Genomic DNA, 23,523 nt, shown 5'->3' with positions numbered 1-23,523 from the left:
CCGGGCATATAACAAAGTCAACCATTACGTCGCAAACGGGTAGATATAGCCGCGACGAGTTCCGTTCTGTTGCGACGAGTCCACACACGCCACAACGAATTACCTTTTACGTCGAGAAGGGTAGATATAGCCGCGACGAGTTCCGTTCTGTTGCGACGAGTCCACACACGCCACAACGAATTACCTTTTACGTCGAGAAGGGTAGATATAGCCGTGACGTGTCCCGTTCTGTCGCGACGTAAAAGAATAGTCAAACTACTAGGTCGCAAACGGGTAGATATAGCCGCGACGAGTCCGTTCTGCCGGGACGAATTGATATTTACGCCAGGACGTACTCGAATATACGTTGCGACGGAAAAATATACGTCGCGACATAGGTCGTCAGTCGTGAAGGCATTTCGCTGTCTCTCCCTTCTAGACCACGTCAGATGACACCAGCCAGCCTCAACACTAACCTTTATTCACCACCATTTTAACTAAAGCTTTGTTTCCAGCCAACAGCTTCTGACGTCTCCCTTTTCTGTACTGGCGCTCTTTGGTGTAAGTGGAATGTGACTGAATGGCAGGGATACAGAATACGTTCCTTATCAAACTGTAAAGGTTGTGAAACCTCATTGGGTAACTGGAAAAGGTAGAGGTGGAATTGGCCTTAAGGCAAGTTGTGTTCAATAAAACTATCACTTTCTTCCCTATGAAAAAATGAAACAAAAAAAACAATAGCACGAGTTCAGATGTTCTACTACAATATAGCACATGGCTTTTTGTCTTTGAAAGGGTTTTCCGAGGCAGGGATACCCATAAGTAGTGGGTCGTACTTGGCGTGCTCTCCACAATAGTGCATCAGGTCTGAGGAAGCCTTGGACACCTGTGAACGAGTCAATCCATTCATTTACTTATTTACATTTATTTATTTTTTGGGAATGTGTTGAGAATGAGCGAGAGTAAGCGGACTGGTACCTTTATCCTCTCGATGATGGCCTCTATTCTCAGCTGCTGAACTGTCCTCCTGGCCTGGGCTATGCTGTTGGAGTTCTGCATCTTCGATGACATTTCACGCCTTTGCAAACCTGTGTTCCAATAAACAAGCACATAATTAAGTGCACATTACTTAGTGGATTAGGGTTAGGGAGGCAATGGGTGATTGTGTGTGCAACACTGCTGCAACATAGATGGAAAAGTTGACCCAACAGATGAGGAGAGAGGGAGAGAGAGAGAAAGTGTGTGGTGTAACTGTATGAGCACTGGCCTGACAATTGTTTTCCCCGCAGGAATACGTTTTGCACAATTTTACGGTAAATCTAAAAGAGGCACAGTAAATGGCAAACCCAGAGTCCAGCAGATGTTATTGCACTATTGTCCACAGCTATGCAACTTCTCAAAAGTGACAGTTGGTTTCATCTGGAAGTACACCAACCTACGTAATAGAGAAGGGGCTACTATGGCACAATCATATAACAGACTCCTGTTTCACAACGCACACTTTCAGGACAGGAAGGTTTGCATCACTTGCTGCAATGATAAGAGTGCGTCTCCAACAACACAACAGGCAAAAGTGTGTGTGTGTGTGTGTGTGTGTGTGGGGGGGGGGGGGGGGGGGTGAGGGGGCTTCTTGCAGGACAGGAAACACAGATGAAGAAAATGATGTCCCTGTGGCAGTGTTGCGATCTCCCCACATCTGTGTGAGCAACAACTATTGATCTGTAACATGTTGCAGCACGTGTTACAGTAAGACAATAAGGCTAAATGATAACCCCCAAAATCTTCGGTCTTTGTTTCCATTGTGGTCCTATGTATTCAATTCATCAACATAGCATAAAAAAATTACACAATAGGCCTACACATTATATGTACCTTTGTGTGTGTGTGTGTGTGTGTGTGTGTGTGTGTGTGTGTGTGTGTGTGTGTGTGTGTGTGTGTGTGTGTGTGTGTGTGTGTGTGTGTGTGTGTGTGCGTGCATGCGCTTGCATGCATGTATGGTGCTTTTTCTTATATTTATTTATTTTCTTTGAGGGGGGGTGAAATGCAAGAGGGATGAAACGAGGACAGCGAGGCTCCACAGCACAGAGAGGAGACGAGAGCATATACATCTCTCTAATCCGCCCACCCACTCCTTTCCGCTTCCTGCACAGGAAGCAGCATCGCCCATTCCCCTCTGAAGTATAAATGATTAAATATGGTGCGGCTGCTTTAAAAATAGAACCCGGCAGAGCGCCGCAGAAGAGGCACCCCTGTATGACCACCGGAGCAACACAAAAGCCATGTTGTAACCAAAGGCATTACATTCGGACTGCATGACTTCTGGAATCTGGTGAAATTATTACACATTACTGACAAGGGACAATGTCCTCACAGTCATCCTGAACATGGACAGACGTCCACCCATACGCAATCTAACTCTTGCATGTGGTTGTGCACTCATGGGAATGATGGGACAAATCTACTTCAAAGCACCTCAAGTCTCCGTCCCCTACGCAACAGTAGGCCGCCTTAACCGTCCGCTGTTCAGCCACTGCTCTGACCAGTCGAGAGTGGACACAGGAAGGGAAATGTAATCCACTGGTTGCGTCAGAGAAGGGATCATCCCCACCCACCCTGACGTGGACAGTGCCACTGCGTGACGCCAGCAACTATTCCTCTACGAGTCTGGGAGGAGGCACTTGAAGTGCAACGATCTGTGAGGAGGCGACATTCCTACAGAGAATATTGTCTTGACAACCTCAGCGCTAAGTGTTTCATGTTTTACAAGGCTATTACTGTGCCTTGCAGCCTCTAATCATGACCCGAGAGTGTGACACCGGTGTATATGAATAGTAAAGTTTGGTTTAATAGTGTTCCATGCCGTTGTCATTTACCCTTTTGAAAGATGCAAAAGGGCAAGTGATGTGGTGGACTCTATGACAAAATGTTTATCATTGATCTAAAGAGGGATTTAATTTTGATGCCACAAACTTGCCGGAACTTAGTCAAAAGTTGAGGGAGACAATACAATGAAGTGAAATGAACACTTGAACACAGTTGAATAATTTAATATGTGTAGCACATTCTTTTCAATAAAATGCATGCACTGCAATGCGTTCAAAGCAAACATGCTCCTCGGAGCACAGGTCTCCACCAGGCCAGGTCAGGTTATTGTGGCCTCCTGGTGGCCATAATAGGCCAATGTTAAAGGGTGCCATTTCTTCTTACGCCTTTGATGGCAATTGAACGTTCAAATTCATGATTTGAGGCATTTTGTTAAAACAATTTGTTTAGCAAAAATCCACCTGTTGGTGGCGCTATAATAGGCTAATGTGAAAAGGGTGGGATTTATTCCTCAGCCTAGTAGGAAAGTGTGTGGAAAAATCTCACGTAAATTGCACGCTGTGTTCATAATTTAGGCTTTTTTTGCATGTTCTCCCCGTGTCCCCTAGGGTAGGTACCCTCACAAAAAACATGCAGTAATCCTGGTCACTAAACTGCCTCCCCCTGGCCAGCCGCGGCGCCTGATGGAGGGGAAAGGAACTGGTTGGAATAACGTGTTCCTTCCACGCGGCACGCGCTACGTCCAACCAGGGAAACTCCCCCCTGTCAGGTGTAAAGGAGCAACTTGGACACTCAGGCATGAAGGAAGCATGAGTTCAAGTCCGTTGCTCTCCCCTTGTCCCCCATATATGGGGACTAGGTTGGTGGAGGGTGTGTAGAGCCCAGGATCACATTAGATGATTGACACAGGGGTGAAAAATGGGTTACAAAATCGTGGGATAAGAAATATAGAAAAAAAGAAAATTAGGCTTTTTGTTCGAAACAGGCCAATCCTGTATACTTTAAAAGCCAATGTTAGCCAGATGGAATATGAAATATCGGAGAGATCCGTCATGATCACAAGACTATAGAGATGCTGTGTACCGATTTGCGGGAGTTTGGGACAGAATATAAAAAGTAATATAAAAAAATGTGTTTTACAAAAGTCGCCCTCATGGTGGCAGATGTGGAAAAAAATACATACTCTCTCCCATGCCTCCGGCCTGGTGGAGACAATGAATTGAAATGGAACAGTACAGTAGAGGAAGGGAACTTGAAATGAAAACTAATTCTGGTTTCTAGGTCAGTGGTTCTGAACTTGGGGTCCGGGGACCCCAGGGGTCCTTGGGGGGGTTCCAGGGGGTCCCCAGCTAAATGAGGAACCAAATGGACCTGTGGGGGTCTGTAACTCAGAGAGTGTACAAATGGAACCAAACGGACAATGGGGATTTTGGGGTCCCAGAGATAAAAATTGTATCAAATGGGGGTCGATGGCCTAATCCTAATCCTATCAAACTGGGTGTCCTTGAAATTAGAAATAAATTAAGAATAACTGTTCTAGGTTCTAGGTTCTGTAGTGCTTTTCAGGAATAGCAGGTTCCAGCAGTTGTATGCACTTCCCGACTATGACGCCCTTCAGTTGAGGTATGCCACATCATACTCGTGAGGTCTGGTCTGGCAGAAGTGGCCGTCATACCTGGCTGCACCATCATGTTTCCTCCTGTTTGGTCGCTCACCTGCAGACTTCACTGAATGTGTACTTCTCTTGGAGCTGTCTAATCCAGTGAGTCCCCATCGCCTTGAACCTGTGGCTCTTCAAATGAGCCACTGTTCTTCAGTGCAGGAGGGGCCATGGCAGACATGGACGCCCCAAAAATATTTAACACCACCACTTCTGAGGGCTTGTAAACGTCTCACCTTACAAATAAACAACACTGGCGACCACCTCTAGCTTTAAAGCCTAGTTCAGACGACAAAGAGTCGCCAACGAGACGACATCGCTTTAAGCCCAATTTATGCTTTGACGTACAAGGATGTTGCACAACATCCGATCTACAAGCTTGCAACAAATTGTCTCCCGAACATAAATTAAGCAATGGACCGTTGCAGAGACAAATGTCAGTGGTGTGTGAATTACCCCTAAAAAGCCTGGATGCAGCCCACCCTCTACAAAACAAACTACAGCCAGTAGACTCTACTGAGGGTTCATGTACCCCCCCCCCCCTCATTCCAGGAAGCACAGCTAGAAGACCATTTTGGACCAGCCTTCCTGCCAGTGTCCCCAGCCTGCATCCCACTAGTGCTCAGGCAGTATACCCTCTATCGCTGTGAGTGTTTACTGATGTGAACAGTGTGTAGCACAGAGCAGCCATTGATGTGAGTTATATTCATATTCATAGGTTTACCGCAGAGAAGTTGCTTTCATGTGGTCGTGGTGTGAGCACAGGTGGCTTTCCACCGTAGTAACAAGAAGCAGGTCCTGAGGAGTTCAAAACGCCAATGAACACACTTAATTTAACATTAACCCTGGTGTCCTATACTTTGGGCAAGTTTTCAAAATAATTTAAGAAATCATACCGGTAATTACATTTATTTTCAAAAAGTACGGATCCACAAGCTCACGTGTGTCAAGCGGGTGCATGTGTTTGGTCCAACGTACTAACAGTCCTACAGTCATGTTTGAATTGACCAATGATGATGTCATTGTTAGGCAGGTTTCTGAACTGTCCACAGCCCATATCTGAGACGCCAAGCGGGTAGACAGAAATGGTGCCATCTTATAATGAGCATGAGTTGAGGACCAATTATAAGAAGATAAGGTTGAAAATAAGTGCTCCTTAAGTGGTTAACACTGAGAGCGGTCAAATTGACCTATAAAGGGCCTAGACTGGATCCCCTAATGACCCCTGCAATCAGGTTAACAGTGGCAAGATATGGGGTTATTCGCCAGTAGAGCGCTAACTGGTTGGTGGCTGCACTGAGTGAGCACATGCCACTGAGTGAGCACATGCCACTCAGTGAGCACATGCCACTCAGTGAGCACATGCAAGGTTTTAATCAGACTCCAGTCATATCTAGCATCTCCCCATTCTCCCCTATCTCTAATTTAGTTTCTCTACACTCTCCTATCTAAATAACATAAGAAGACACACATTTGCATTCGTACGCCAGCCTCTATAATCAGAGAAATGACACATATCTATTACACACAAGCACAGTATCTGATATAGGCACAAGAAGTTGTATTATCTCAAATAACAGACACGTACAAGCAGGCCAGGATGCTGTTTTTGTTCACGAGGTGTTAATCAGTGACTTGACTCACTGAAGACAGACCTGTCTGGGAAGCGAAGGCTAAACAATCAGTTATCAGCTGACCCACCGGTTCCAAACTGCCGTGGCCATGGGAGAGTAAGCAGCTCCATTATCTGTCCCTAGCGCGCGCTGCAAAACTGCTTAGCAACAAGGACAGCACTGGGCTCCCCGGTCCTCTCCGGGGCCAGGAACTCTGGACTCCACAATAAGCTCTCTGGCTTTAGCGGACAACCGAGAGGCATGGTGACAATGCCAGACATGCTATCAGTACTGCGCCACACTCGGGACAGCTATTTAGGGGGTATTGTGTGCAGAGTGGAGGCACCACAACAGTGCATATTTAACTGCACCCTCATGAGCACTGATCTCAGACTGATGCCTGATGCTATCTGAGGAGCCAGGCCGCCCAGTAGTGCGGGTCCAGTCTGGCGTGCAGGTGGAGAGAGAGACTTTCTCGCAGGGCTCGATTTGTAAAGAAAAAAAAGGAGGGGACATTTTCTTCAGCACTTAAACCGAATAGCTAAAAAAGCTGATCTACAAGCTCACAAGTTGCATCCCGAATTGTTGTGAGCTTGCCTTGTACATCTGCTGTTTTGCACTCCGTCCATCCGTGTGTGTGTCCGTCCGTCCATGTACAGCTAATCTCTGGCACCGTTGGCCTGGCCGATGCCAAACTCTTCACACACACTCCCTGGATGCCAACGATTAAAGGAGAATTTCATGCTAGAAGGCTTTCTTACCTTTAGTTGTAGTTGTTAGGTCCCCAACAAAGTGGTCCAGGTGTCATTTTGTGCAAAAATGCAGTATTGGCTATTTCCTCTACCCCACCATAACCCCAAATGGGGCGCTGGGTTTTAGTGCTAATTCGCTTATTTCCATCGCTCAAAAATCCATGTTTTTGGTATAAACAGTATGTGTAGCGTTTCACTTTACTGCATAGCAACACCGTTGCTGTGTTCTAGCCGTGAAGCATGAAGTCTCGTCTATCGCGAGACTTCATGAGACTTCAGTGCAATTATACACGCACATTCCCACTACACATTTATTTTTGTTGCTTGAAAAAATATATAATAATAAAAATGTTTATATTACTTATTTAGTTTTTTTAAGTGGTGTAACCACTGTATTAAGTAGCTTTGTGTGTGTGTGCCTGGCTGGCTGGCTGCCTGGGTCTGAGCACGAAAATAGCATTTAGTTGGTTTTCAAAACCAAGTCTGACTGTTGTGCAGCCTAACACACACATACATATTAACTGTATATATGATGATTTCAGGTGTATCAGTACAGTACAGTACAGTACAGTACAGTACAGTACAGTACAGTACAGTACAGTACAGTACAGTACAGTACAGTACAGTACAGTACAGTACAGTACAGTACAGTACAGTACAGGGACCCCCACATGGTAACTGTCATTTCTCAACCGTTTCGGATGCGGGGCGGCTCGCTGGAACCGGCCCAGACCCCTGGGCACGTTCCTGGGGGTCTGGATGTTACAGGGACCCCCGAGGACGCCCACACGGTAACACTGTCATTTCTCGACCGTTTCGGACGTGGGGTGGCTCGCCAGAACCGGACCGGCACCCTGGGTGCGTTTCTGTGGGTCTGGAAGTTCCGGGAACCCCCCACACAGAGTTGCACCACTTACTTCACACGGATGTGATTTTTTTGTTTTTTGGAGGTGACAAATAAGGACAACAAGGATACTGTGGTTAACATAAAGGTTTTATGGAATTGTTATATTCTTAGCAAACATAAATAGCAAACATATGAGTTTACAACCCCCCCCCCCCCCCCCCAGCCCCCAGCAAATGGAACCTGCAACCACGCGTGCAAGAGAAGAGAGACATGACTTTCTCAAACCTCCCACCACGAGAGAGACAAAAAACAGCGCGCGACTCTCACCCGGAGACCGACGGTATGACTAAATGCTATAACATCCCCGGTCCATCATCGATTAACAGTTCTGATGCTTGACATGCTTTCAAAGGCACCGCACGCCCTATTCAAATAAGCCCCTGGAGGACCTGCCGTGTGAAGGCAGGCGACATGAAAAGAAACACAGAGGGGCGTCGTGTTTACGCTGTGGACTGAAGCAGGGTTTGGAAGCTTCCAAGCTATTGAGTCAGAGTTTGGGAGTTTCTGTCGAGACTCCACAGAGGCGCGGCCTGGAGCCTTTCCCCTCAGCACTGTACAGACACGCAACGCAACACCTTCTCACCCATGGTGGGGTCACTCACGGGACAATTGATTTTAACACCGGTTTCTTGTCTGTCAACCGGTCCCCTCTTTTCCCACCTGGGCCCTTTGTGCAAACAGGTTTGCTTTGTGTGTGTGTGTGTGTGTGTGTGTGTGTGTGAGTCTGTGTGTTCATTCAGTCACGTCACATGTTGCATACAGTGCCTCAGTAAAACTTCAAAGCTCTCTGTGAGTAATATCCCTTTGATTTCCAGAGAAATTAGTTAATGTATGCGCTTTCTCTCTCTCTCTGTGTCGCACGCACGCATGCAGACGCGCACACACACACACACACACACACACACACACACACACACACACACACACACACACACACACACACACACACACACACACACACACACACACACACACACACACACACACACACACACACACACACACCAAGATGTACAGTTGCTAACGTCCATGGATTAAAGTTCTCTTTGAAGTCTAGGCTGCTACCCCCTTTCATGTCCCATAGGAAGTCAGTGGAAGAATGACGAGTAAAAAAAAAAGCCCCCAAAACCAGGTGCTGCACAGTAAAATTCTCAGTTTTCACCGAACTCTGACAGTGTACTTCTTACACTCTCCAGAGTTAAAAGAACACTAAGGATTTTACAGTCCGACTGCTACACTCTACACTACCACACACCATCATCATCATCATGCATCAAGCATGTGCTCACATTCCCTTATGCGGCTCTCCTTTGATTGTTGTCCAGAAACTGCTGCCATTTGGCATTCTGTGAGCTTGCTTTGATTTGACAGAGGGAGAAAAACAAAAGAGAATAGAATTCTAAAAAAAAAAGAAAGTGAAGGGGGCAAGAGAAAAATACAGTGTGCAAACTGTGCATGTAGCACAAAATAAAGAAAAAATAAAAAAAGAATGGCCAGATGCAATGAAACATCCCACCAGCTGCAGCTGCTTTATTAATAGTGCTCACAAATGCTCACATGCTATGCTTCGTCATATGACGGTGTGGCACGCTGAAAATAGCAGACCCATAAGCTCATATAACGCGCCGCATTGCGCTGCACTGTGAGCTTGTAGATCTGCTATTTTCGGCGTGCCACACTGTCGTACGACAGAGTACGGCTAAATTAAGCTTCAGAGGAAGGGGTGTGGTGGGTGGGGGCTGTCTGTCCTGCTGCAGTCCCACTGCATGCAGAGCAGTTCACTTTAAAAGCATGCAATAAAAACAGCTCTGCACGCAACACTTGCCAGATCTCTTAACATCTTTTTTTTCCTCCTTCTTCTTAAAAGAGCTTTCTTTAGTAATAATTCATAACAGAGAACACTGTACAATGCATACTGTACAAGACAGAGACAGAGAAGCGCTCAGAGCATGGACGTGTTCGACTCTGAGTGCTTGAGTGACATCTGTCTCTGACCCTCATCTTAAGCACGCGAAAAGCACACATGAACTACACCTCATAACCGTCCCAAAACGAGGCGGCAGGCAATGGGCTCAGACGGAGCCTGTGCGCGCGGCTCCAGCAGAGAGCCCCGAGGGCTACGGCTGAATGCAACAGTTAATGAACCCTCAGTCAACCCTGTCGTCCTGCCTGAGCCGCCACACTGTGAGCAGCCCTGTCGCCTGTCTGTGCCTTATCTGGTGCATGCAGTCCAGCTAAAGACAACAGCAGCCTTGGCAAGCTGGCTCCTCTTGCCCAAGGGCTTATTGTTTAATCAATTTTGTTCAACTTAATCTATGCACTCTGGTGTCAAGAGGTCGAAAGTTGAACGTCTTGACAACTGCGACAAACAATGGCTCATCAGAGAGAGAGAGAGAGAGAGAGAGAGAGAGAGAGAGAGAGAGAGAGAGAGAGAATGTATGACTGTGTGTCTGTGTCTGCAGCTCTGCCTAAATGTGTCCCCAAAGCACCCATGAATACATGTGTGTCGAGTGTGGTCGTGGTTTGCTGATGGAGCCAGTCCAAAAAAAGAAAAAGAAAGAAAACGTTGCAGAGTGCTGCAGACATTCTGATAAATGCTTACTGTGCAAGGCGGGTCAGACAGCCTACTATATTTCCTGTCGAGTGGGAGACTTGAAAGTAAGAAGTGGAGATCTTTTGCTCCACTGCTACAAAATGCACCAAGCTGTCTCCACCCTATCATGGGAGAAAAACTCCCACCACAGGAAAAAAAGGAAGAAGGAAAAAAAATCTAGCAGTTGACCCCATTTGTTTAAATCCCCCAAGGAACGAGAAGTTAGCAGAAAGAGAGAGAGATAGAGATAGAGAGGAGAGAGAGAAAAAAGTCCCCTCTCCCCACCAATACTTCCTGGTGCCTGGAGCAGTCCTGGCTCTGCCTGGGTCTCCCCGACAACTGAGCTTTGTCTAGACAGAAGCCACGGCTCAGCTCACTGGATAGGAATTCAGCAAACCCACAGCCCCTCATTCTCACAGACTACCTTTAGCCTGCCTCTCACATAGCGCCAAACAACTAACTCACAGCTCTCATTGTTGCAATAATCCAGCGCTTACCCGCAGCCAAATGCACCACCCTGTCATTCCCTACAATAACCGACAGTTTAACTATCCCATTATGAAAATTGGTCCGTCTTGCTGAGCAGTGAAATTCTCAGCAAATCCAAATGAGTTATTTTCTTTTTCTAGCGATGAGAGAATGCATGCCATGTAAAAAGGGCTGAATGACAATGACTGTCTGGGAATGACATGTACTGGACCACACGTAGTACACGCAACAGTTTCCTGTATTAACTGGGATTAGCTCTTCAAGCCCATCCTGCAGCGTGAAACATGCAGCAAGCAGTTTGTGTTCATGTGCATCTTTCAGAGCCAGGAATGTCCGATTGCAATAGAACCACAGGATGGGGTGGGGTGAACTGAGTGAACAGTATCAATCCAGGAGGCTCACATGCTTAATGCACACAGTCAACTGCCTAAAAGATAGAAGATAACTATATTTGGCGTCATCCCAGCCGTAAGATCCCATGCAAAGTTAAGATTCCTGCACAATCTCTTCAAGGTTACTACCACAAAGTGCAACCTTTTCCCTATTTACCTCCAGACACAGTCCTGGTTCTTACCAAACATTAGTAATGTTGTGTAATGTACACAAAGCTTTTTACGCCATGGCTCCTACTGTATGGGCTGAGCCGTCTACAAGAGGGTCTGTCTGCCTTTGTGTCTGAATGTCTGTGTCTGTGTCTGTGTCTGTGTGTGTGTGTGTGTGTGTGTGTGTGTGTGTGTGTGTGTGTGTCTGTGTGTGTGTGTGTGTGTGTGTGTGTGTGTGTGTGTGTGTGTGTGTGTGTCAGCGGCTAATCTCGCAAACCTTTGCACTGAGCGCCAAATTTCTTTGCACAAGGAAATTAATTCCCGAATAATTTTCACAAGACAATGGAGAGGCAAATAATTCCATATTTGGAAGTCAATATGAAGTCACAGCGACATGACCTAACATCACAACATGACATCATTGACATGACCACATGACCATTATTAGACCCTTTCTTGTTTTTTTAAGCTTTATAGCCATTCGCCCTGTATAATGACTTGTGAATTACTTCATTATGAACAATAGCAGTGCCAATGGTAGTGATGAGTTTTTTTTATAGCAACCGGTCCTTTTATTAACCACGTTGAGAGCAACCCACCATCCATCCATTCCATGGGAAGACTTTCAGGTGCAGTGAAAGCACGATCGCGGCAAACATGAGGGTCAATGCCGCAAGGAAGGATAAGACTTAGCATTCATGGACGCAACACTGATAATTGTAGCACTGAAATAGAGACTTTTGCAAACATACATGTAAACAGATAACATGCATACATACAATTTACAATTTATACATTTAGCAGACGCTCTTAATCCAGAGCGACATATATATACATAGATAAAAAAAGCATTTATCATGAAACATATGTAAGCTAAGAACGTAACAGTGGAATATCTATATAATGAAACTATACATATAAACTATACATATATACTATACTATGCTATACATATGTACTATGACGTGCTATGACTACATACAATGCAATTATAGTGCTGTCTACATAACATGCTATAAGTCTGTATCAAATGCTATCTAAGTCTACAAAAGTGCTATCTAAGGGGGTAGGGTAAGTGCTATGGGCCATGATGGAGTCTGAAAAGGTGGGTTTTCAGACTACGGCAGAAGATTGGGAGTGATGCTGCAGTTCTGACTGCAACGGGAAGTGCATTCCACAGTTTTGGAGCCAGAAGGGAGAAGAGTTTGGGACGTGTGTACATGTATGCATGCAAACATGCATGCACACAGGCACGCATGCAAACATGCATGTACACAAGCACGCATGCAAACATGCATGTACACATAGGCATGCATAGAAACATGCATGAATATGCAGACACACGTGTGTGTGTGTGCGTGCGTGCGTGCGTGCGTGTGCGCGTGCGCACGAGCCTGTGGTATATGTCCTTCACTGTAGGCTGTGGTGCAGAGTAATTGACTCCCACTCTAATGAGGTGCGACAAAAACACGTGTACAGGTCTTGAGGAGTTCTTTCCTGTCAGATCAGATGCAGATCCATATAAATACAGACATCCAAACAGGACACTCAGCTGCACAACACATGGTGTGCATTTGTACTGTCAGTTGAAAAAGAACAAATTAGAACTAGAGCACATAAACAAGAAAGTAGAAAGCAGAAAATCTGCAGAATCTCTAGGTAGTGCACGGTTGGGGGAAATGGCCCTTGATATGGAAAAAAAGCAGATATATTCCTATGGTGATCCATAACAGCTTGCACACAAACACAGGCCTGCACATGCATGCATCCTATAAGCTCCGTGCACAGGGACATCCAGTAACTGCTGTATGTTTGTTTAAACTTGCTGCTAGCTTACCAAGCAGGAAGAGGGAATGCTTAACAGCTCAGTTCCTCGAAAAGCTCACATTGTCGAGCTACAGTAAATCATTCACCTGAGAGATGTGAATATGATCGGTGAGCAGAACAGAAACAAAGGGCCAGAGATCCCATTGCATGGCATGGCATGGTATTGTTAACCCTGCTAATCTCCCAGAAGGAAATGAATAAGCCATTCAACATCCCAAGACCAATTCCCCTACCTAAAAAAAGCATTTATCATGAAACATATGTAAGCTAAGAACGTAACAGTGGAATATCTATATAATGAAACTATACATATAAACTATACATATATACTATACTATGCTATACATATGTACTATGACGTGCTATGACTACATACAATGCAATTATAGTGCTGTCTACATAACATGCTATAAGTCTGTATCAAATGCTATCTAAGTCTACAAAAGTGCTATCTAAGGGGGTAGGGTAAGTGCTATGGGCCATGATGGAGTCTGAAAAGGTGGGTTTTCAGACTACGGCAGAAGATTGGGAGTGATGCTGCAGTTCTGACTGCAACGGGAAGTGCATTCCACAGTTTTGGAGCCAGAAGGGAGAAGAGTTTGGGACGTGTGTACATGTATGCATGCAAACATGCATGCACACAGGCACGCATGCAAACATGCATGTACACAAGCACGCATGCAAACATGCATGTACACATAGGCATGCATAGAAACATGCATGAATATGCAGACACACTTGCATTGCAATTTGCAAACATGAATTTTTGTACATACATGCAGGGACACATTAGAATGATTAGATCGTTTTCTCATCAGTTAGTCATCGTTTCACATGCATGCTCTGGTGCCTCCTGTTCTTTATCTTATCTACCATGATGAGATCAGGTACATATTCTGCTTACTGTTACATTGCTGCACTTATAGATAAGATAACCAGTCATTAAACAGTTTTTCTTCCCCTCGTCAAACTGGTGTAAATGTCCCATTAAAAGAAATTTACGATTTGCCGTAATCACTGTGCGTATCCATGTCAATTATTCTAAATGTATCATAATACAGTATGTAGTATGTACGTATTCATATAGCACCACCAACTTCCAGGTGGAGTTGCCACAAAATCATGATTTTTACCATGAGCTGAGCTGAGCTGTGAGCCCCCACATACGCCAATGTAATGAATAGAAAACTAGAGCAGAACAACAGCTGGAAAACAAACACTGTCTCTTTTCAAGACGTGTTTCAGATGGAGGATAATCTAATCATGCCTGCACAGTGTGCAACTGTGCAGATGTAACATCTTTACAGATGTAACCTTGCAAAGTTGCAAATATATATATATATCCTGAACTGAAAATGTATTTCCTTTTTTACTAGAGAGCTGAAGTGATGGGGAGACCACCACTGTTACTGAGCAAACACTAACAATATAGAGGTTTAACTTTTTAAACAAACAAAAATCACTTACACCCCCTTTAAATTTACAGTGAGTGAGGGCCCATGTTGGCGGGATGAAATGTGTGCAACCTGATTTACTTCCTTACTGACTAAAGACAGAGAGGAGCATAAAGGTGAAAATGAAACCCTGCTTTTTCTCCTTTATCTAGACTTGGAACTTCCCAGAGGCAAGTGTGTGCTATGTAATGTTCTTGGTGGGGGGGGCAGACTTTAGAGCCACTCAGGGTGGATACCTCATCCAAAGAATGTCCTTTTAGGGGAGGAAGGAGCTCAGATTTCAGTGACATCTCCCTGCTGCCAGGAAGCCAGCTGACCGTGACACTGCGTCAGTAATCTGCACTTCGGCCCAATGCCTCCAACTACAGCGCAAGAGCTCCTCTCTGCTCTCAGGAGCAGTGCAAACACGTAGCATGGACATTGAGCTGAGAGATACAGCACAGTGACACAAACACCATCTCGGGAAATTTTAAAAAGCATCCCAACCATCCACCCATTCCAGACAGGCATGAGGGTCATGCAGTGCACACAAGGTGCAAATTTGCAATGTCTTCATTTAGGAAGGCTGTGACCTACTGGCCTTCAGTCTGTGAATGCTGCCTTTCATTCCAGCATTTAAGATGACAAGATTGACATGCAGAATCCATCTTATACTAATATTATATAACTATCTGGGGGTGTGTGCCTTACTGCCTGTGCCTCTTGTCTAAAGGCCACTGTGCTTGGTGGGAATACTTTTCTCAGCTACAACTGGGTTGGACTCCCAGCCCGTGCAATGCAGCTGCACTATATTTCACCGTGCATTCATGACAAATCAACATCCTCATCATGAACAATAAAAATTCCTCCTCCTCCTCCTACTCCTACTATTACTAGCTACTACTACTACTATAATAATAAAATTTGGTGGATTTGCACACTTTTGCATGGTGTGAACAAACTGGATCTCTCCCTGTCCATCTCCACTCTCTCTTCCTCTTGATTTGTGTAGGTTCATGTCCCATCAATACATATCTTTAATGCATTCATGTCCCATTAAGGCCTGTCTGTAACTAAATGTTGGGTCTCTGCTTCATGATTTTCACAAAAAGAGAGATTGAACTGAGTAGTAAATATACAGCAGGATAATCTTTGGAATGTCCTGTTATGGATGCATGCCATGTGATTTCCGGCTCATTTCTTGGAACAGAACCGTGTCAAGATGAAAATGAAAGTTCTTAAGTTTAGTTCCTACGGTTGGGCAAAGTTCAATTTCCTTGAGATAAATATGAGTTACACAAGCAATGTGTGTGTGTGTGACGTGTGTGTGTGACGTGTGTGTGTGTGCGTGCGTGCGTGCGTGCGTGTGCGCGTGCGCACGAGCCTGTGGTATATGTCCTTCACTGTAGGCTGTGGTGCAGAGTAATTGACTCCCACTCTAATGAGGTGCGACAAAAACACGTGTACAGGTCTTGAGGAGTTCTTTCCTGTCAGATCAGATGCAGATCCATATAAATACAGACATCCAAACAGGACACTCAGCTGCACAACACATGGTGTGCATTTGTACTGTCAGTTGAAAAAGAACAAATTAGAACTAGAGCACATAAACAAGAAAGTAGAAAGCAGAAAATCTGCAGAATCTCTAGGTAGTGCACGGTTGGGGGAAATGGCCCTTGATATGGAAAAAAAGCAGATATATTCCTATGGTGATCCATAACAGCTTGCACACAAACACAGGCCTGCACATGCATGCATCCTATAAGCTCCGTGCACAGGGACATCCAGTAACTGCTGTATGTTTGTTTAAACTTGCTGCTAGCTTACCAAGCAGGAAGAGGGAATGCTTAACAGCTCAGTTCCTCGAAAAGCTCACATTGTCGAGCTACAGTAAATCATTCACCTGAGAGATGTGAATATGATCGGTGAGCAGAACAGAAACAAAGGGCCAGAGATCCCATTGCATGGCATGGCATGGTATTGTTAACCCTGCTAATCTCCCAGAAGGAAATGAATAAGCCATTCAACATCCCAAGACCAATTCCCCTACCTGACCCAGGTTAGCAGACTGCAAATGCTATTCAAACCGCACAGCAGAGAGGTCAAACAAGTCCTTTTCAAATGGTGGGCATTTTGGAACGTTATAATGCTGTATTCATTGAAAGCATCTACCAGGATCTCACAGGGAAGGTATTTGAGGGTCGGTTGCAGCGGTTTGTTTGGAGAACAGTGTAACTCCAATGGAACGCGGCTGCAATGCTGAGCAGAATACCGCCCTGTTCCTCCCCTAATGAACATCAATCAAAGGCACATTTTTACAGCACTGCAGACCACCAACTGCACTCGCTAAGCAATGCAATTAAAACTAACTTATTTCTGGCCTGTGCAAATATTTCCTTTTCCCCTGTCTGGCAGAGAAAAAAGACTGCAGACGGACTAAAAAAAAGAGAGAGAACTCAAAAGGCAACAGAAAAGGCTGTTTAGAACAAGAATTCCAAGCATGTAACTAGCGGCTAGGCACATTTTTTCCGGGCAGAGCCACACTTTCAGCTTCTCGCCACTTTCAGCTTCTCGCCACTTGCCGTTCTTTAGTTGAGTGTCTGTTCAGCGAAAGCCAACATTCCCTGAACGACTGGACTCCCACACCGAAGATGACTCCAAGTCTGGCTGGAAACCTCCTCTCACAGACACGTGGCAGAGGTATCTCCCAGTGGACTACAGAATGTTGTGCACAGATAAAATAATGTGCACAGATTCTTTTTTAAATGTACAGATAGATAAAGTGGTTGTGCATGTCAAGGGAAAACAAGCAGTCTTTCACACACACACCTGCACCCACAGATAAACATAATGTGCACTCAGACACACGTACATCTGCATGGACACAGGGCTTTACATTAACTTTTTGAGGCACTTCCCATTTCCCATTCACACATTCAATGTCCGGACTGGAGCACGAGTACAGACAAATACATTGCATGTATTCCAAATCCACAGCCATAGATCGGTCCTATCCGTGCACAATTAGAAGACTGACCTCGTCGGCATTTAAACCTGTAGACACTTGCTATGCATCTCATGTTTATAACGCATTATGAACACACTTATAAGACATTATAATCTTCTCATAACCATGTATAAGTATATTTATAAGCACTCACAAATAATCATAATACTTTATAACCTTAATCATAACACATTATAACCTTAATCATAACACATTATAAACTTTATTATAATGACTATAACTATAACAAAAAACATTGCATGGATGCACCTGGCACTCAGGCGACCCACCCCTCGATCAGTCCCATTAGGGAAAGACAGGGCCACACAATCCGTTGGAAGTTGGAACTACTCCAGAACTACTCTGCCAGGGCTGGGAGGTACACTTCTGGCGCATGGAAGGACTAGGCTCTGTGGGTTGACTCCTGTCCGGGCCCCTCCTACGTCTCACCAGGTCCACTCCTGCTCTCACCAGGCCCAGGACCTGTGCGTTGCACCAGAGTCCCAGCACCGGACACTTCATTCAAGAGTGGTGGATTCCTAAGCCGCAATGGTTCCGCAGACTCCACCCGATTGAGAAGGTGGTGCTGCAGGCTCCGCTTGCGGCTTGAATGGCACTCCTAAAGGCCTCACCAAGGGTTTGTTGGGCTTCCTCCTCACGGAGGACACAGGCTGTAACCCATACTGCTCATAATTTCACCCCCCTCCATATCAAAGTATTGGACAGTATTAAAGGAGAGTTTCGCACAAGCTGTTTTCTTACTGTATTTGAAGACACGTATCCATTCGTCATTGGAAAAACAAAAGAAAAACACGTTCCATACCAAATTAGCGGATTTACCATCCGGGTGGATCATCAATCGTGCAATTTGTTTTAGTTCTGTTCTAGATTATATGACAGGTTAGTCCATGCAGTGTTGTTGCTGCACTCTTCCTGTTCTACGTGTGCTGACGTTAGACTCCACCCCGGACCAGCTTTTTTCTTTTTTTGTAAAAGAAAGAAATTCCTCTTTAAGATATTGATATCGATTTTGTATTCATCCTTAGGGCCCCAAATCACACCTTAGAAAACATGAGTGATGAGTGAGATGTTGATATTCATTCATTTTGTTCATCCAAATCACTTAGATACTTGAAATTAATAAGTCAGTATAATACACTTTATGTGTTATGATAAAGGTTATCATTATTTATTATTATTAAGTATTAAGTATATATATAATTATAAATGTTTATGAGAAAATTATATTGTCTTATAAGAATTTTTATAATGCGTTATAAACATGGAATACATAGCAAGTTATGAAGTATTAAAATACTTGATATTATAAGCCATTATAATAAAGTTTATAATGTGTTATGATTAAGCTTATAAAGTATAATGACTATTTATCAGCGCTTATAAATATAATTATGTTTATGAGAAGATTATAATATCTTATAAGTGTGTTCATAAACATGGGATGCATAGCAAGTGTTACTGGTTAAAGGTGTATTTAGTAAAATATCTCCACTTTTCCACAAGCTGTACACGGATGACATTCTCTCTGGCGAGGGGCCCAGAATGAGTGCAGGAGTGAACACATCAAAACTTCCTTTAGGAAGCACAAATGTATGGGCCCGGGGCACACAAAATAGGTGGTGTGATCAATTACCTCACACCAATCGCAACACACCTGTCCCATACATTTGTGCTTCCCAAACATCGACTGTTCCCATTCCAGCTTTTCCTCGTGGAAAAGTGCCGATATATTACTTAACACACGTTTTCTGCCAGAACTTTCAAATGGATATGAAACTAGAAGACAATATCTGACTCCAATCTTGGGAATGAATTACTGGGTTAGTAGTACACAACTACACACGCAGTTTGTACTGTGTGTGTAGTTTAAACACTGACGTGGTCAGTCTGTGACCGATCTATGGCTGTGAATTTGGAATACATGAAATGTATGTAAGATCACAGATATTCTAGCGCTATTAACAATATTGGGAAGGTGATTATTAGGCCACACAATAGTGCCAGACAATATTGTTTGCAGCTATAGGAGAAATCACCTGATGAAGGCCGTTCATGAACGTCGTGTCCTGACTGAGTTAATGGTGTTTTAACAAAATAAACACAATTGGAGCAAAGACTGTGTGCGGACTACTCCTTCTCTGTACGCAGCTAAAGGAGAGTCACAGAAAAAGTGAAATCAAGAGTCACTTGTCCAACGGAGTAATGGACAAGTAAAAGTTTAATGCACTTGTCCGGAAAGATTTATTACTTGTCCCGGACAACCGGACAAGCCTTAATGTCAAGCCCTGACACACATACACGCATCTGGCCCTCACAAGTATAGTAATTATCTGGTACACATGCATGCACGCACGCACGCACAAAGCTTGTTTAACTTTTTTTGAAACACACAGGCACGCACACACACACGCACACGCACGCGCACACGCACGCGCACACACACACACACACACACACACACACACACACACACACACACACACACACACACACACACGGCTTTGCAGGGTCGCAAAGACCTTTAGGTAGCAATGGAAAACATCAAATGTCACAGGGGTTTTCAATCATGGACAGAGGTCCAATCATCACCTGGTCCAGCAGGTTATTGTCATCAGATCTCCTGGGAACTAGATCTGCTGTAGTGTTTAGATAACATGTTGCAGGGAGGCAACAAGTGCACGGGGCCCATTTCCCCAGTTAACACAGCGAGGTCTCTAATGCAGTTCACACCACTGCCATTGTGCAGTTGGCACAATGTTATCTATCTATACTGTAAAATCCTGAGTGTCCATCAAAATGCATCAGATGGATACTAACAATTCTGCCACTGTTTATCCTTCTTTATTAGTTGTGAAGAATACACATTTTGAGAAGAAATTTCAGCTGCAATGAAAACAATAAAAGACTGGCTAATGGAGCTCTCAGCTGTGATTAGAAGGAGAGAGAGAAAAGTGCTGTCCTAAATAGATTCTGTCTCAACTGCTGCAGTCTGGTGGTGGCACTTTTTATGCTCTGTGGCATTAAGATTGATGAAGCTGCTTTGTTCTACATTAAGCCATACTGTATTACAGCTGTGCAGAATTATGTAGCAGGCCATCACAGGCATGGGCTGCATAAATTAAGAGTGCCCGGAGAGGGGGGGGGGGCACTATCTGAGCCACAAACACACAAGGTCTGCAGTTTGCATCCCCAGAGAATTTTGCACTTCTGGTGAATGTGAATGTGCGTGCATGTGTTGGGAGGGGAGGGTTAAGCAACAGCTTAATTTCACTACCATTTTCATCGGCTAGAAGCTAATCTATTCATTTGGCTTAGAGTCCTTGACATGAAAAAGAGAGCCACTGCTGTCGAACTCTGAAATGCTTTCTTAAAAGCCACATGTTGCACATCATATGTAGCCAGAAGCATGCTGGTTTGTGCATGTGTGAGTGTGGGTGAGGGTGGGGCGTTGGCGTGGCCTTGCATTTGAGTGAACCACATGCTAAAGGCTAAAGTCTTCTATATACTGTGGTTTGCACACACTGACTAGAACAAAGAGCACCACTACTTGAGGGGCTGGCTGTGGTAGAGTGCATCCAATGCCTGCATTACACTGACTATCCCCTGCAAATCAGAACAGGTTTTCCCACCATTTCCAAGAAAGACGGAAGCTTGGAATTACACAATGGGAGGTGCTCAGCTGCACGTGAAGCAGCAGAGCCCCCCCCCCCCCCCCCCCCCCCCGCACCCCCTCCTCTTCTGAGCATTTCCACCCTGGCCTGCTCAGAAACAAAACCAAAGTGTTGGCACACAGACGTGATTGCAAGACATCAGAACAGGCCATCAAACAAATATTAACCACATAACTTCCTGCAATGGTGTGAGAGCCGCTCCTGCCTGCAAGCCGCTTTGGCCGCATGAGGAGTAGTGTGGGAGGTGGAAAGGGTTGTTCAGGAAACGGATGTAGCGGAACCGAGCCAACAAAGCAGAGGTAGGAAGATGCCCATATATGAACAGATGCTTATGAAACAGGATGGAAGTCAAGGCTAAGTCTTCCATTGAGTGAGACAGTAATAAAGGCGAAATGTATACAGTGCATATACTGTACATGCACTGCGCATCAATAAACACACTCCAAGCGACTCAAGTTCCATTTAGCCTGGGAGAGACTTTGATTTCACCCACTGACACTTATACCACAGTCTGTGTTGTTCAGAATGCGTTGCTCACAGAAACCATCCTATTACGTAACGGTCACAACAATCGGGCCTTTCACACACCACAGATAATTGAGGAGATTATCAGCCCCAGGTAAACAACACAAACAATAGAGCTCACCTTCCTCTGGGGATGGTCTTTTTTAAATTGTATTTGTGAACAATACTCCAACACCGCTCCTTGAGAAATATCAACTAACTGATATGCATATAACCCTCTCGATTAAATAAATGAATCATATGAATCTGTGTTTAAGTTTAGATTTAAATAAAAAAATACTTGCTCCCTCTTCTGTAAATAAAATATAAAACTATGTTTTACTCATCTACAGATGAGTAAAACATAGTGTCTGTTCCTGCAGACTGTGCAGAAACCGCAGAGGCTCTGTAGTCAATTTGCATCACAATCTTTTTCAATCTTGCTACAATTAAATGGAATCTTCTCACTCTACACATGCAAATGAGTGGCTTGGCACCCAAAAGGTGGACAGGGGTGCAGGAAAAGAAATGTTTCATTCAATATATGGTGCGCCAAGTTGTGTTTCCAAAAGGTTGTGCTTTCCGTCCTAAAATATATTGGGTTGGGCAATAATATGGAAGGTCATATGACAGAATTGACCCTGTTTGGGGGTTTTCTACTGATCAACTAGTGACAGCACATTTTGCATGTACCTTTGGAGCAAGAGAATCATCTATCATCCCATTCTCTTTGAAATGCATGAGAAATATAGAGGTGATATGAGTATTGTGCTTTAAACTGCATGGGTGATGGGTCAACTAAGTTCAGCCTTTTATTAATATACTTAAAACTTAATATAATATATTAAGCATATTATATTTAATATACTAAGTTGCAAACAAACCCATCCACCTGTTCATGCCACAAAACTGTGTCTTTAATCAATAATTATAAGGATAAGGGCAATGTTTTTTTAAATAATTATCTGAGTAAACAAATTCGGGAGCAGATATGCTCTATTTTAAACTGTATGCTGCCCAATACTGCCATCATTGGATGAACAAATGTATCACAGTAAAACAGTAGCTTTCCTTGAACATTTAAAGAAAGAAATTCATACATTTTGTTCTGGCTTCTACATGTATTCATGCTACACAAGTACACAATAACACACTATAATAAACCGATAGGACTATCCCTAAACAACACTATATTGATAATACACATTTACGATATCAACAGTAGAACACCATGCCATGGACTCAAGGAAAGATAAGAATGCCACAGATTTGCTAGTTTACTATTTCAACAGGCAACTTGATATCTGTAAGTAAAGTAAACACCGAAGATCAAACAATGGCTAGAGTACATAGATAATAACAGCCACACAAACCACCATTTGGATGTTGGTTGGTGTTATAGCTCCATTGGGCATTAATATGTGTCTAGTAATAAATAAATAAAAGTTTATGATAATAAACATTTGTGTTTGAAAACAAGCCAGCTCGCCCTGTATCCCTCTGACCCCTCACCCTGACTCCCCATCCCATGTCTATCAAGTAATCATGCTCTATCATGCTCACAATAGACTGTGTCAAAGCCAGACAAACTTCTGCTATTGGCAGGCTGTTTAATTTGTGTTAACTTGTGAAATTAGATAGTAAATGCATGTCGAATTGTCCATCAGACGGGACTTTGACAATTATGCTTTAGAAACCACAA

General features: G+C 44.1%; 1 protein-coding gene across 1 annotated transcript in view; it reads right to left on the bottom strand.

Moving 5' to 3' along the window:
* Positions 1-416: 416 nt before the first annotated feature.
* Positions 417-23,523, bottom strand: part of gng12b (guanine nucleotide binding protein (G protein), gamma 12b) — a 35,960-nt gene continuing 12,853 nt past the window's right edge. Inside the window, exons 2-3 of the mRNA XM_083766903.1 lie at positions 958-1,067; positions 417-865 (exon numbers count right to left, since the gene is read on the bottom strand). Coding sequence (XP_083623029.1) covers positions 740-865; positions 958-1,050 — 219 coding nt within the window. The 5' untranslated portion in view covers positions 1,051-1,067 and the 3' untranslated portion in view covers positions 417-739. The remainder of the gene's footprint in view (positions 866-957; positions 1,068-23,523) is intronic.

This window comes from Protomyctophum parallelum (assembly GCF_964188405.1).
Source record: "Protomyctophum parallelum genome assembly, chromosome: 6".
NCBI lineage: Eukaryota > Metazoa > Chordata > Actinopteri > Myctophiformes > Myctophidae > Protomyctophum > Protomyctophum parallelum.
Note: the sequence above shows the minus strand (reverse complement) of the source record. Positions and strands in the feature narration are given on the sequence as shown.